Source organism: Notothenia rossii, assembly GCF_949606895.1.
Source record: "Notothenia rossii genome assembly, chromosome: 11".
Classification (NCBI taxonomy): domain Eukaryota; kingdom Metazoa; phylum Chordata; class Actinopteri; order Perciformes; family Nototheniidae; genus Notothenia; species Notothenia rossii.
The window spans coordinates 31,014,760-31,028,329 of record NC_136910.1 but is presented as its reverse complement, the minus strand read 5'-3'; the positions used below and the strand labels follow the sequence as shown (position 1 = coordinate 31,028,329).

Sequence of the window (13,570 nt, the reverse complement as noted above, 5' to 3'; positions counted from 1 at the left end):
AAATACCAGGTTAACCTCTGAATTGTATGGGAGTAGAGTTACAAAGTAAATATGAGCTGTCATGTGGGTATATATTAATGCTGCTCATTATGGATACTGAAGTATTATTTGAATTATTTGAAGGATTAAAGTAACATGTTATGGCAGGAAAGTTCAATCTGGTATATTCATTTTAATGTCACCTTATATAGAATGTGTGTTAAACTTGTGATTTCTGCATTGAGTGACTTCTGCCTAGCAGATACCAAGAAGAGGCCCCTAGGGTCTCTCTGTTAATTATCAATAGTCCTTGCAATTAACAGGGGAATTCCCTGATACATTTTCAGATACAAGACAGTTAAAGTCTTGTAGAATTAATGATTTATCTCCTACAGACCCCAAAAGAGGCCTTGAGACTTGGGTCACCCAGCAGTAAACGAGATAAAGGACCTTTTGAGCTTATCAATAAAATGTATTTATTCCTAGTAAGCTGACTTTGGGGTGAAGGGAAGTTCAGGGAAGCCATTAAGCCACGAGAACAATTAACTTATGTTGGTTGACTGATTCGGTGACTGTCATGGGACGATGGCGTTTGGATATTTACAAATATGGCTTTCATAGAGAAAAACAGGTGGCTGTTGTGTGATAAGATACATGATAGGATGTGTGTGTGTTGAAGATGTTTAGGGGGAATGAGTATGTGTCCTGTCAAAGAGTCCTCTGTCATGACTCCAAATCATTGATTGGGGGATCTGCCTGAGGGCAGAGGGACAGAAACACACACACACACATACACTGTGAAGCAACAGATGGAATCAACAAACTGACTTACTACCTGGGGTCCCGCCCAGAAGTGAAACCAACCAATGAAGCACTACCAACTCACTGGCTAGCTCGCTCAGAAGTGAACGCGCCAATAAACAAATAGCTAGGAAGGAGCGAGCGACAAAACTCCTCCCCACCTGTGTATAAATGTTGTGATCATTTTGAAGATCGGCGCTCTTGTTTTTGACTTGCCGTTCCTGAGACGTGTCTCACACGGTGGTAGGACCTGAGCCCGGAGTACTCTGCAGAGTGCTTCGTGATTAGGTGATGTATTTGTATGTTTTTGCCATTAAAGCAGATTATTGTTTAACCCTTATCCTGGCTGCTTTGAATTTTTTCTTCTTTTGAGAACCCGCTCATATAGGAACGGCGCGGAGCAGAGATTCTGCCCCAACAATACAAGCGATTTTCACCCATTTATTAATTACATGTTTTAAATTTGTACACACCAATTTGTTTCCTATCGCCTAAACCTCCAGGGCTGTACACAGTTTAATACTGTCAACTTCAAATTTTGGGAAAAACGAAAAGGTCTTTTAAAACTACAATTCCCAGTAGAGACGTTCCATAGAGAACATGTTGCGAAACACAATAGCCAGCATGTGTAGATCTCGGGGGGGCGTTCCAGTCCAGCTTTGAATAGTCTGCCGTGGTTTCGTTCCATTTCAAATACCTCATTCCAACCAACGCAACTCCGGTTCAAGCTCCGTGCTAGAGCTTTTCAGGTTCAGGACCGGTTCTTCGGTTATTCTCCGGTTATTCTCCGGCTCTTTTCACACTGCCCAGGGTCCGACTGGTGCTGCGTCATCGTTTGCGTCATGACGTAACCGTTTGCGTGCCTGCTTCATAAAGCCAAACCGGCGGAAACCCCTCACAGCTGACACCGACAACAACAACAATGGCCGATTTTGCTCCAGCTTCCTCTGTACCTCTTCGGAAGACCAGATTCCCAGTAGGTAGCTGGTCTCTTCAGTGGACCACTGCTGCTTGTTAAGTTTCTCCATCGTTGTGTACAAACTGGATAAAACGCCGGCTTTTTGTTGTTGTTCAGGAGTTGATCCCGCCCCTGCCCCTGCCCCCACCTCGATGTAAGCGTGACGTATGTGGTGCTTTTGCTCTGGCCGGACAATTTTTTGGTGCTAGAAATGAACCGGATTCCGGAGCTAAGAGGCTGCTCCGCTGCGGTGTGAAGAGGAAAACCCGGTGCTTTTCAAGCTCCAGCTCCGAACCGGCCCTGAAACACCGTTCGTGTGAATGAGGTAAAAGAGCTTGGCGCTCGGCTTAAACTTGGCGCGATGCCACTCCAACATCCAATCCCAGAGCTTGAAGATTAATCACGGGGTTTGTCGCAAAGCGGACAGGCATTGTCACAGCAATAGCTGAGGATTGTGGGTAGTGTAGTCTCTTTGGCGCTCCAAATTTCAGAGAAAACAAGTTGTTTCTCAGAATTGAAGGGGAAAAACACAAAAGCATTGTACACAATTTAAACCTATCAATGCTGTTTAATCAACAAAGGTAATCTGTTGTTTTTGAGTTGATGAGTAGTGGAGATATCACTCCAATAGGAATGGACGCTCACATTACCTTTAATAGCTGCCAACATAAATGGATGCAGTGCTTCCCTGAGCGTCAAATACCGCCTCCGATGGGAATACATTGCAATCAGTTGAAAGCTCTTTGCGTCCGTTTATGAAGCTGAAGGAGCCTCGGCGCGCCACAACTGGATGCCAAGGGACCCTGACCAAGCGTCGCTCCTCGACGCTTAGGGAGTGAGAGTGTGTTGATGAATGCACTGCTCTCACAAGCTGTTGCTAAAGACCAAAGTACTGCATTTAATGTCGTTATTATACAGGACCGCCCCTCACTACACGCAGATCACTCAGACCCCTCGCGGATTGGGCCTCATTTTGCGGAGGGAGCCTCCTCTGAAGCGCAAACGCGGCGCACCTACAGTGTAGCGCGCCACAGTTTTGCCGCTGCGAGGCTCCACTAGCATCCTCCCACCGCACCCGCACGCCGCACCCCCAACTCTGACTGACTTCCCGCGTCCCTGCACCCATCCCATGTAACTTACCGTATTGGTGTTTTAATCCTTTATTTTATAAATGGGTAAATCTAAATGGCGATGCCTCCATTAAACTAAAAAAATAGTAAGTTAGAAGCCTACTAATATCCAACACTTTCACTTAGCTCACTGTTACCCAAATATGAATTTCCTCGAATCAAATATAATAAAAACGATATTACTTTAAATGCAATACAACCACAACCGGTTATTTATTTCTCAATAAAAAAAAGGTAATATTAGCTTTGAAAATAAACCTTCTGTTAGAATCACTGTCAAGGATTGCGGAAAAGGTAGGACCCAAAAGCAGACTACAAAAAGAGTAAAGGTCTATAAACAAAAGCGAGCTTTATTAAACAAAAGCTGTTCAATAAAAACATGGCAAGGATATACATGAGTAACACGAGGAAGACAACATACCAAAAACGATCGTGACCAACATGAAAGGAGACAGGAGAAACAAACAATGAACCGACAGGGGAACACAGGAAGAGACAAGACTAAATACAGGGATGGGTAATCACGAGACGAGAAACAGCCGGGCAGGGGAGGCAGAAACACAAGGGCAACAGGTATACACAATTAGACAATCAGACACACCAGGAAAACTAACGACAGGGAGGAAAACACAGGGAGAAGGACCAGAGGCCTGTACTACGGAGCTGGTTCAACCTAACCTGGATATGTTTGAGTTAGCCAGCTGGCCTAATCCATAACATACGCGCTCTCGCTAAACGGTACTACGACGCGGGTTATCAAGTGGATCGCTCAAGCCAGCCTTGCCCTATCTAGTTAGGTACGCGTTCACATGAAAGGGGTGGTATTTGGAGCATTCGACCAATCACAAACATGGAGAAGCGTACTGACAGCGCAGCGTCATACTTCCTGAATGAAAAGTCAACTATAATAATTTAGACATATAAAAAAGTTAAACTTTAAACATACATGACTTAAACACTGTATCCAGGATAAAAGCCACATAGTTGCACCTGCAAGGTGAATACAGCTGGTAAAAGAAAAAGTGTTTGAATGCGTACATTAACAGGTTTATGATATCACTGCCCCGTCTAAGACACGAGTGGATCTGACTTTAATTACATTTGTCTCGAGTGTTTCGTCAACTTAATGTGTTGCTTAAAATAATACTTCTGCATACAGTATGTGACATTGTGAGTGTTGCACGGCCAGATACGGCTCAGCTGACTCAGATTAGGAAATATATGATAGGCTACATTATGATGTGATATGCCGCGGACTGTAGCCTATTAATGTTACTTTGATCCGGTTACTTATGTTGTGGCAGATATTTAAGTAAGCTTTCTTAACGCTAATGTTATAATAGTCAGATTGCTCTGAAGATGGAGGTGATATTCTATTAATGTTCACGTTCACACAGTCGGTGATTTTTGCCAGCCGTTTTTCCTGCAACGGCAGCTTTTCTGTATTTCCTTTCTCCTGTAATATGACTTGATCGCTTTAAACTCCGCACACTGAGCTCTGATTGGTCAGCAGGCAATGCTTACACTGAGTTGAGCTCTTAGCCTGCAACCTAACCTGCTCCGGGGCAGGTTAGCCGCACATAGGGTTTCCAACCGTCCCGTATTAGCCGCGACCCGTATTTGAGCCAAAAGGGGCGTGTCCCGTACGGGACTTTGTTTGTCCCGGACTCCCGTGTAAAGGGAAAAATTGAAAATATGTTTCTATTTGCGCGCAATGCAGTGTGTCTGGCTGCGTGCCTGTGTATTTGTGTGCTGTATCCGAAGGGCGCTAGGACCGCTCAGTTGACAGGGCACAATGCTTGCATGTGTGTGTGTGTGTGTGTGTGTGTGTGTGTGTGTGTGTGTGTGTGTGTGTGTGTGAGATTTTCTCCGGTGGGCCGCGAGCGCAGCATCATTGTTTGTGTGGCATGTCAGCCTGTTCACCCTGACATATATTATAATGTAACCCATTATCCCTCTCTTAATTCAACACAATTGTTTTATATTTAATAATTCCATAATGAATAAACCTATAATACTAATACTATAATAATACCCTAAAATACTATAATAACAATAACTATAGTACTAACTATACTATGATCAACTTAAAAAATGCAGAGTCTGAGAAAAGTTTCAAATCCGGATCTCCCATACCGAAGAGCAACGCTTATCTTTTGTCTTTCATTTTTTTTCTTTTTTCCTTTTTATCTTTTATTATGAAAGTTAAAAACTTTACATATTAAACATCACAATTGACATAACCAATCCCCAAAAAAGGAAGGACCCCGATGCTTTTAACCCAAACAAAATAAAATCCCACAAAACAATCTCTCAGCTTGCAGTTTTCAAGTATACACATGATCTTGCATCACTTCATTAACCCCAGAAAATGAAAACCCTGTTCAAAACATACACAGGCATTATCAAATACATACAAATCACATTTAAATCACCAAAACAATAACACAAATTCAACACATCAGACATTATTGTCTGGTCATTACCTTCACACCCATCAATTACATGTCATCCCATCTTCCTGTTTCCACATCCTCCCGAGTCACTATAATTGCCCATGCCTTTTGCTTTTCCCACTCCTTCTCCCATTCCTCCTTTGTTTCCCCCTCCCTCCCTCCAAACGGCCTTCGCATCATCGAGAGGTGATACTAGTCCTTCTCGCATTTCTCCCAGACCCCCTCTTTATTGATGTCTCCTATATTTATGTTTACTTTTACCCAGCCCTTCATTTTCTCCTCCTCCGCTCTTGCCTTTTCCTCCTATTTCCTTTTTCATCATCTTTACTTTCACCATTTCCTCCTCTTTCTTTCGCTGCTCCTCCTCTTCCTCATCCACGCTATCTTCACTCCCCGTAATATCACTCTCCTCTTCCGCACTCCCTTGATTCTCTCCCTCTTCCTCCCCCTTTTCCTCCATCTCCACCTCTTCATCATTGCCCCCTTCCACCCTTTCTACTTCAGCTCCTCCCCCCCTCAACTTCCTCCGCTTCAACCCTCCGCATCATTTCCCCCCGCCACTCTCTCTCCTTCATCACCTCCTCCCTCCCCACTCACCTTCCTCCCCCTCATCTTCTTTACTTCCTTCTTCCCAACTACCCGCTCCTCTCCCCCCATACCTGACCTCCCCTCATTAGCCGTAGCTTCCTGTCATTACTGCCATCCTCACGCTGTCTCTTTCCCCTTGCTGCCCCAATCTCACCCACATTCCCCTCATTGTCCCCCCCCACCGGGGGGTTGAGACGAAGGGGGGTCCGGGGCTGGGAAAGGCTCCTCCGCACCGCCTCCCTCTGTCCCCGTATGGGGACTTTGCTCTCCTTCCTCCCGCCTCTCTCTCCTCCTCTCACAGTCCCTCGCCAGATGCCCCGCCCCTCTGCATCTGTAACACGTTATAGCCGGGCACTCTCTAAAGATATGCCCTGGTCTGAGGCAGTTTCTACAGACCTGGCTCTGCCCATCATGCCTGACATTGAAATACTCAGCTCCCCCCACCACTTCGAACTTAGTTGAGTAGGGGAGGGAGCGGACCTCTTTTCCAAACTCCACCCTTAGGTAGCGGGTGCCATCCGCTACCTTTGTCCCCGGCATAAACCTCCTTATCACCAGTGCTTGAATTGGGCCGGTACTCACCGGTACGCAGTACCGGCACTTCTGATTTTTACCCTTGTAGTACCCGCACTTCTTACTGAGTACCGGCACCTTGCCGGTACTCCGGTACTCAGTAAAATGCCGGTACTCAGCCGCCGGCAGCCGGCGGCACGTCATGACGCATGTCAACAAATTTGCCGGCGACATCTCATGACGCATCTCTGACGCACCGCCGCGATAGACTAGAGCAGAAAATACATCACATAACGACGACGTTAGCATTTCAAAAATGTTAACGTGGCTTAATAGTGCGAAAAGACAGCGGTTTGCGCCGGACAAGGACCCGACTGCAAATACAGAAAATGCTGTGCCTGTGTCTGAAATTGTGCCTTCTCTCGTCGACCCTCCTGCTCCAAGTTCAGTAGCACTAGCTCCAACAGAGCCTTCTCTCCCGCTAACGTTAGCTGCTGCTGGCGTAACTACCACCAACAACACCGGGCAAAGCGATGCACCTGACTGCTGGACAAGGGACCAGGTGGACTATTTTTGCAAGATCAATGAATGGCTCATTGTTAAAGACAAAAAGCTGGGATGTCGGATATGTAAAGAGGTGAAATATTTGGGAAAACACACTGGACAAGGACTGAAACTCTCGATTGAATGGGGTGAGTGTGCAGTGTCTCATTTTGGTAGTGAGAAGTGCAAACAACAAGCTAGCCTGAGAAAAAAAAATCAAAGAACACAAAGAATCACAAGCCCATGTAAAAGCTGCTGACATACTTCAGTCTGCTTCACGTGAAGCAATTCAAAAGCAAGTGCAGTCTATGCATAGATCAGAATACGAGACCACTATCAGAGTTTTTCGAACGGCATATAAAATTGGAAAGCATAGCCGGCCATTCACGGACATGCCAATTGATTTGAACTTGCAGAAACTGAACGGGCTGAACGTGGGCAGGGTTTTGCACTCTAATAAAACCTGCGGTGAAATCATCGACCACATAGCAGATGAGCTGAAGACAAAAATGGCCAAAGACATTATAGAAAACAAAAGAAAACTCTGTGTTTTGGTCGATGAATCTACCACTATTAGTGGTAAAACTGTGCTTGTTGTGTGTCTACGCTCAGCATTAGCTGATGCTGAGCCTGAAACGTTTTTTTGGGAGCTGATCGAGTTGGATGGAACAACTGCTGATGACATCACAAAGGCTTTAATGGAGTGTCTTGGAAGACATTTTAGCGAGGACTTTTTAGGTCAGTGTTTAGTTTCTTTTGCATGTGATGGGGCTTCAGTAATGCTAGGGAAGAGAACAGGCGTTGCTACCCAGTTGTGTAGTAAATTCCCAAGCCTGTTTGTGTGGCACTGCTCAAATCATCGACTAGAGCTGGCAGTTGGGGATGTGGTCAAGGAGGTCTCAGGGGTCAATCATTTTCAAATATTTTTTGATAAACTCTACTCTTTGTTTCATGCCTCCCCCAAAAATCAGAGGCAGTTAGCGCAGTGTGCACAAGCAGTCGGAAAGCGTCTCCTGGTGATCGGGCGTGTTTTGTCCATCCGCTGGGTAGCTTCAAGTGAAAGGAGCGTCAGAGCAGTCTGGGAAAACTACAGAGTGCTTCATGATCACTTTTCAAATGCTGCAAACGACATGAGCAGGGATTCCAGAGACAGAGCAAAGTACAAGGGCCTTGATGATGTGCTCACATCTGCACCGTTTGTCAGCAATCTGGGACTGATGTATGATGCGCTCACAGAGCTCAGCGACCTCTCTCGGCAACTCCAAAAAAGAGAGATGACACTGCCTACAGCAGATAGGCTCCTAACTCAAGAAATACGAGTTTTTGAATCCATGGTCTCCATGCCTGGCCCACATATGACTACAGTTCATAGAGCTCTAGCTGAGAAATATTTCAAGGGTGTTGCCCTGCATGAGAATGGCAGGCTTGTACAGATTCATGCAGGTCAGTTTTTCCTCAGTATGGTAGAGAATCTGAGACACAGAATGACTTCCACAACCTCCTCTCATGTCAGCACAAGAGAAAGCCCATTACATGGCTGGGAGGCCCGGGACAATCAGCTAATACATGACATAAAAGTTCTCCATCCTGGTAGTTGGCCTGAAGAGGAGTTAGACATACAGTATGGGGACGCAGAGGTGCTACGTTTGTGCGAACTGCTGAAAGTGGACAGAAGAGAGACTGTTCAGGGCTTTCGTGAATACAAGGAAATCAGGGCATCCCGTACGCCTGCTGCCATGGAGCCTCTACTAAAAGCAGTCCGAACCATCGCTGTCTCCACTAGTGAGTGTGAGCGGGCATTCAGCAGCATGAATGATATCCTTACTGCAAAAAGGAATGCTCTCTCTGTCAGCCGACTGTCCAGTCTGGTTTTTATCAAATGCAATGGACCACCGCTAGGACAGTTCAATCCAGAAAAGTATGTGAGGTCGTGGCTGGCAAAGGGAAGGAGAAGTGCTGATGAAAGAGCCTGTCCAGCTTCAGCCCCTGATACTGCTGTCCCCAAGGCCTTCTGGAGCCTTTTTTAACAATGTGAGTATGAAACAATACATAATAATATTGAAATAGTAGATATAATGAACACATACAGTATATAATGTTTCTCTCTCTCTCTGTCTCTGTCTCTGTCTCTGTCTCTGTCTCTGTCTCTCTCTCTCTCTCTCTCTCTCAGTTCTCCATACAAAGTGCTACGTCTACATCCCATAGACCAACGTCTGGATTCCCCTGTGTCCTCCCTGGCAGCTCCATTGATTCCCTCTCTCCTTTCCTGCTGAAAGATGGTGAGTGTACTCAGGGACGAGGAGTCATTTAACCAGCCGCCAGTAGGAGTCAGGCTTTAGTTTATTTTATATCCATAAAGAAAAAGTTAATCTGCTTACATTTGTGTTTCATATGGATGTTGAGAGGTATCCATATATCTCTTCATTTTGCTCTCAAAGTGCTCCAGATTGATGCATCTAACCTCAATATTTAAAAAAAAATGTTATAAATGTTATAAAATGTTATAAAAATAGCAGTTCTTTTTTTGGCACCCTGAGTCATTTTGTTTAAGTACAGTGAGCCTTTCTAAAATATACAGTAAAGAGACAAACCCACCAGCATTATAGGATATACAATGATTTTGAGCCAAATACTTGTTTTTGGGCTGTATAAATAAATTGACTTGAAACAGTTGCTGATTTAGAGCACTGGCACCTTTTTTATTCCAATTCAAGCACTGCTTATCACCCTTGATACAGGCTTCACCCCCCACTCCCCAAGCTTCATCAAAATAGCTTTGTCACTCAAATACACGGGTAGATGCATAAAAGACACAATTAGTTATTTCCTTAACAGTTCCCGTGCTCCCACCAGCACCCCCTTCACCCACAACCCCTCCAACAGCATTTCCTTCCCCGCCCATGTGTTCATTGTCACCTTATACTCCCTTTCCCCTTTCGCCCTGCACCCCACAACTCTCCCACACATCTCCTGTATCCCCACTAATAAGTCCCCCATTGTTAAATTGTTTACTCCACCTTCCACGGAAACTTTCAAGGTGTGCTCCGCCAGATAGTCCACATCCGCCGCATCTTTCTCCTTTCCTTCTTCACCCGTTTTCTCCTTTCTTTCATTCTTTCCCTCCTTCTTCTTATCCTTGCTCGATCCTCTGTTGATTCCCCCGTCAGTTTTTCCGTTTTCCCTTTTCTTCTCCGTATTTTCACGATTTCCCCCGTCTGCCTTCTCTCCGCTGCTGCCCATTTCCGGGTTCGCTCCGTCAGCTGTCGGCTTCCACCCAGACGATCCTTCACCTGGATCCTGGTGCTAGTGGATCGCCGGAGCTGTTATATTGACATTAACATGCTTATTGTAGTTGTAAGTGCACTGCCTTGCGGCCTGTAGCACCGTCCTTGATGGAGCATATATGTGTGGGCAGGAAAGGAGTGAGCAGAGAGTAGAGTACTTGTCGATCCTTGTTCTGTTTTCTGTGACTATCTGCCTCACCCTGTCAGACTTTGAGTTGCGCGCGCTACAAAAGAGACGTGTTACCATGGAAACCAAACAATGGTGTAGCTGTATTAAAGTCAGAGTGGAAAATCATTTAAACCAGCTATTGTTGCCAGACTTATTACTGAATATCGTTCTTAATGTGATACCAAGTCCATCTGAGACCTGTGTACACCTTCAGACAGCCTCCAAGTGAAGCACACGTTGTTTACTCACAGTTTGAAAGCAGCGCGGAGAGGTCTTCAGCTGTGGTAATCCTCTCAAATAAATCCTTAAAACCAGCTAGTGTTGCCCGGTTTATCACTGAATATCGTTCATAATGTGATACTAAGTCCATCTGAGACCTGTGTACACCTTCAGACAGCCTCCAAGTGAAGCGTACGTTGTTTACTGAGAGTTTGAAAGCAGCGTGAAGAAGTCTTCAGCTGTGAACTGTAAACTGTGATCCTCTCAGGTAAACATCCGCCCAGGGAAAAAATGGGATCCGCCAGGTTAAACTTTGTTACGACTTCTGTGGCTATCTACCAGCGATCATGTTTAATATGAAAGACTACACACACATTTATCCCTTATAAAAACAGTATTCTGCAGCACTCATCCAGACATAGCCGTGGGAACATATTTCAAATGGGGGGTGCTGTGGGGATGACACCAGGGCTGCTTCTGACCAATGTGCTGCCCTATAGGCAAGATTTTAGCTGGCAATGAAAAACCTCTACAAAAGACCAATACACTATGAAAAGAGAAACATATTGACATGGTGGACAGCTTATATAAAAAGGCTTGAAATGTATTTAGTATTATAATATGTTTTAATTGGGGGCTGGACTTCAAATCCTTTAGGGGGGTCCGGGGTTGCGCCCCCGGGAAGATTTTTTTTAACATTTTAAAGTAAAATGCTTCAATCTGGTGCACTTTGAGCGCCCAATTACTAGAGACTGATCTAGGGGGTACAACTCAAAACACCCATATTAAAAAGATCGGTTTGCATTTTATTAATCAAATAAGTATGTGAACATTTTCAATAACCTACCATAGCCAATAACAAATAAATGTAACTTATTTTATTTTTGTTGTTCATTCATATCTTATTTGACCAGTTAACATTTATTTATGCATATTTTTAAATCTCTCCAACTTTAAACAATATTTTTGGTTTACTGTCCTATAGTACGCTATACATTGGAATGATTTCAAACCTGTTTTTATTTATCCTAATAATTATAAAGGTGTGCCTTGGAAATATTTGTTTACATAATTGTGATCAATACGTTTGAGACTCACTGAGATAATTTAGACTAAAATGAACTATCTAAACCCTCAGAGTCCTTTACCTCACTGAACCTCTCAGTCTGACAGGACAGAACTCTCCCTCCACATTATTGTAGAAACAGCTTCTTATATCCGTTAGTGCAGCAGAAGCTAACAACAATCCCCGCCGGTACCGGTGCACCCCCTCTCTCTATCTCTCTCACTTTGGCTGTGAGCTGCGGGCGCCTGAGCCAACATCCCCCACTTTCATCACTACAGCGCCCATCGTACAGGGCAAATGGAAAATGTAACCGGGGTGAAAAGGGTGTTATCTTTACTTCATTATGAATGTTGTTACATCAAGGCTGAAAATTCTTTTTTTTTGTATTATATTAGTCTTGTAGAAGTGCAGATCCCCTGTCATCCACCAGGGGGTGCTGCAGCACCCTCAGCACCCCTACTTCCCACGGCCCTGCATCCAGATAAGATGTGACTGTTAACTCGTTTGCAAAGATAGCAGCAGAAATGTCATTGCTGCATGTGCAGGGATACTTAGACTTTAAAATGCTGATGGGTCATTAATGTTGGTCTCGGCAAACAATATTAGGAATCCTCTATTCAAACATAATATTCAGTGTCCATCGACATGAAAATAACAAAAAAGTTCATGCTGGACTCAAACCCAAGTCCCAACAGCAAAAATCACTCGGGCCATGCCAGGCCACTGGTGCGCCACAAAGTATTACACCACCACACTTTAATGTCTTGGATGAACCTTCTTAAAAAGTTCCAGAAAGATGCAACCCGACCATCATTTATAATGTGAGCGAATGTATCTACACTTATAATATACATATTATAGTAGGCATTTGCTTAGAAATAGTATAGCCTTATCAAGCCTTATCAAGCCTCATTAAGACCCAGCGAGGTCAGATATCCTAGTTTATCAGCTTGCTGCGAGCCCACATTATGTTGTGATAACTGTTAATTGTACATATAAATGTGTCCCAGTGCACACATAAAGTTCCAATATGCAAATCAGGCCATGTGTGTCGTTACATTTGCCATGCAACATTATGCTATAATATAATATTTAGCCTCACAATATAGACGTTTTTGAACACTAACTTTTTAAATAGGCCCCCTATTTCCTGTTACTATGTCGGCTAATGCAGCAGCTGATAGGATATAAACCTGGACCAAAGCTGTTGCGCTAGAAACAGAATGCAATCAAAAAAAGGTTTATATTCTAGCAATACTGGCTGTCTTTTCTGCTTGCGACAGACTCACCAAAATAAAATACTTTACAGCATAGGCATCACGTCCCTGTGCTAAGGGATAATTTAACATATTGCAACTATAATAACAGTGGCCAAATTCATGTTCTAATATGCAATGCAAGCTTTGCTTCTGTATAGCAGATAGACTAACTCATTAGTGTGACAGAAGGAAAGACAACAACAATGATAGTAATGATTCAGTATCAGCTTTATTTGGCATGTGTACACTGTTGGGGCAGAATCTCTGCTCCGCGCCGTTTCTATATGAGCGGGTTCTCAAAAGAAGGAAAAATTCAAAGCAGCCAGGATAAGGGTTAAACAATAATCTGCTTTAATGGTGGAAACATACAAATACTTCACCGAATCACGAAGCACTCTGCAGAGTACTCCGGGCTCAGGTTCTACCACCGTGTGAGACACGTCTCAGGAACGGTAAGTCAAAAACAAGAGCCCCGATCTTCAAAATGATAACAACATGTATACACAGAGTTCACTTCTGAGCGCGCTAGACAGTGAGTTGGCAGTGTTCCATTGGTCGGTTTCCCTTCTGGGAGGGATCCCAGGTAGTAAGTCAGTTTGTTGATT

General features: G+C 44.2%; 1 protein-coding gene across 7 annotated transcripts in view; it reads right to left on the bottom strand.

Annotated features, from left to right (window-relative positions):
* Positions 1-10,809, bottom strand: part of LOC307025432 (uncharacterized protein) — a 44,215-nt gene extending 33,406 nt beyond the window's left edge. For 5 of the 7 annotated variants that reach the window (XR_013804162.1, XR_013804163.1, XR_013804164.1 and 2 more), the window contains exon 1: positions 9,986-10,447. Coding sequence is in view for 2 of the 7 variants with exons in the window: in XM_079660097.1 (XP_079516223.1) it covers positions 9,986-10,208 (223 nt within the window). In the remaining 5 variants the exon portion in view is untranslated. Of the gene's footprint in view, positions 1-9,985; positions 10,477-10,670 lie in introns of those variants that run through there. The other 2 variants (XM_079660097.1, XM_079660098.1) reach the window with 1 other exon arrangement.
* Positions 10,810-13,570: the final 2,761 nt, after the last annotated feature.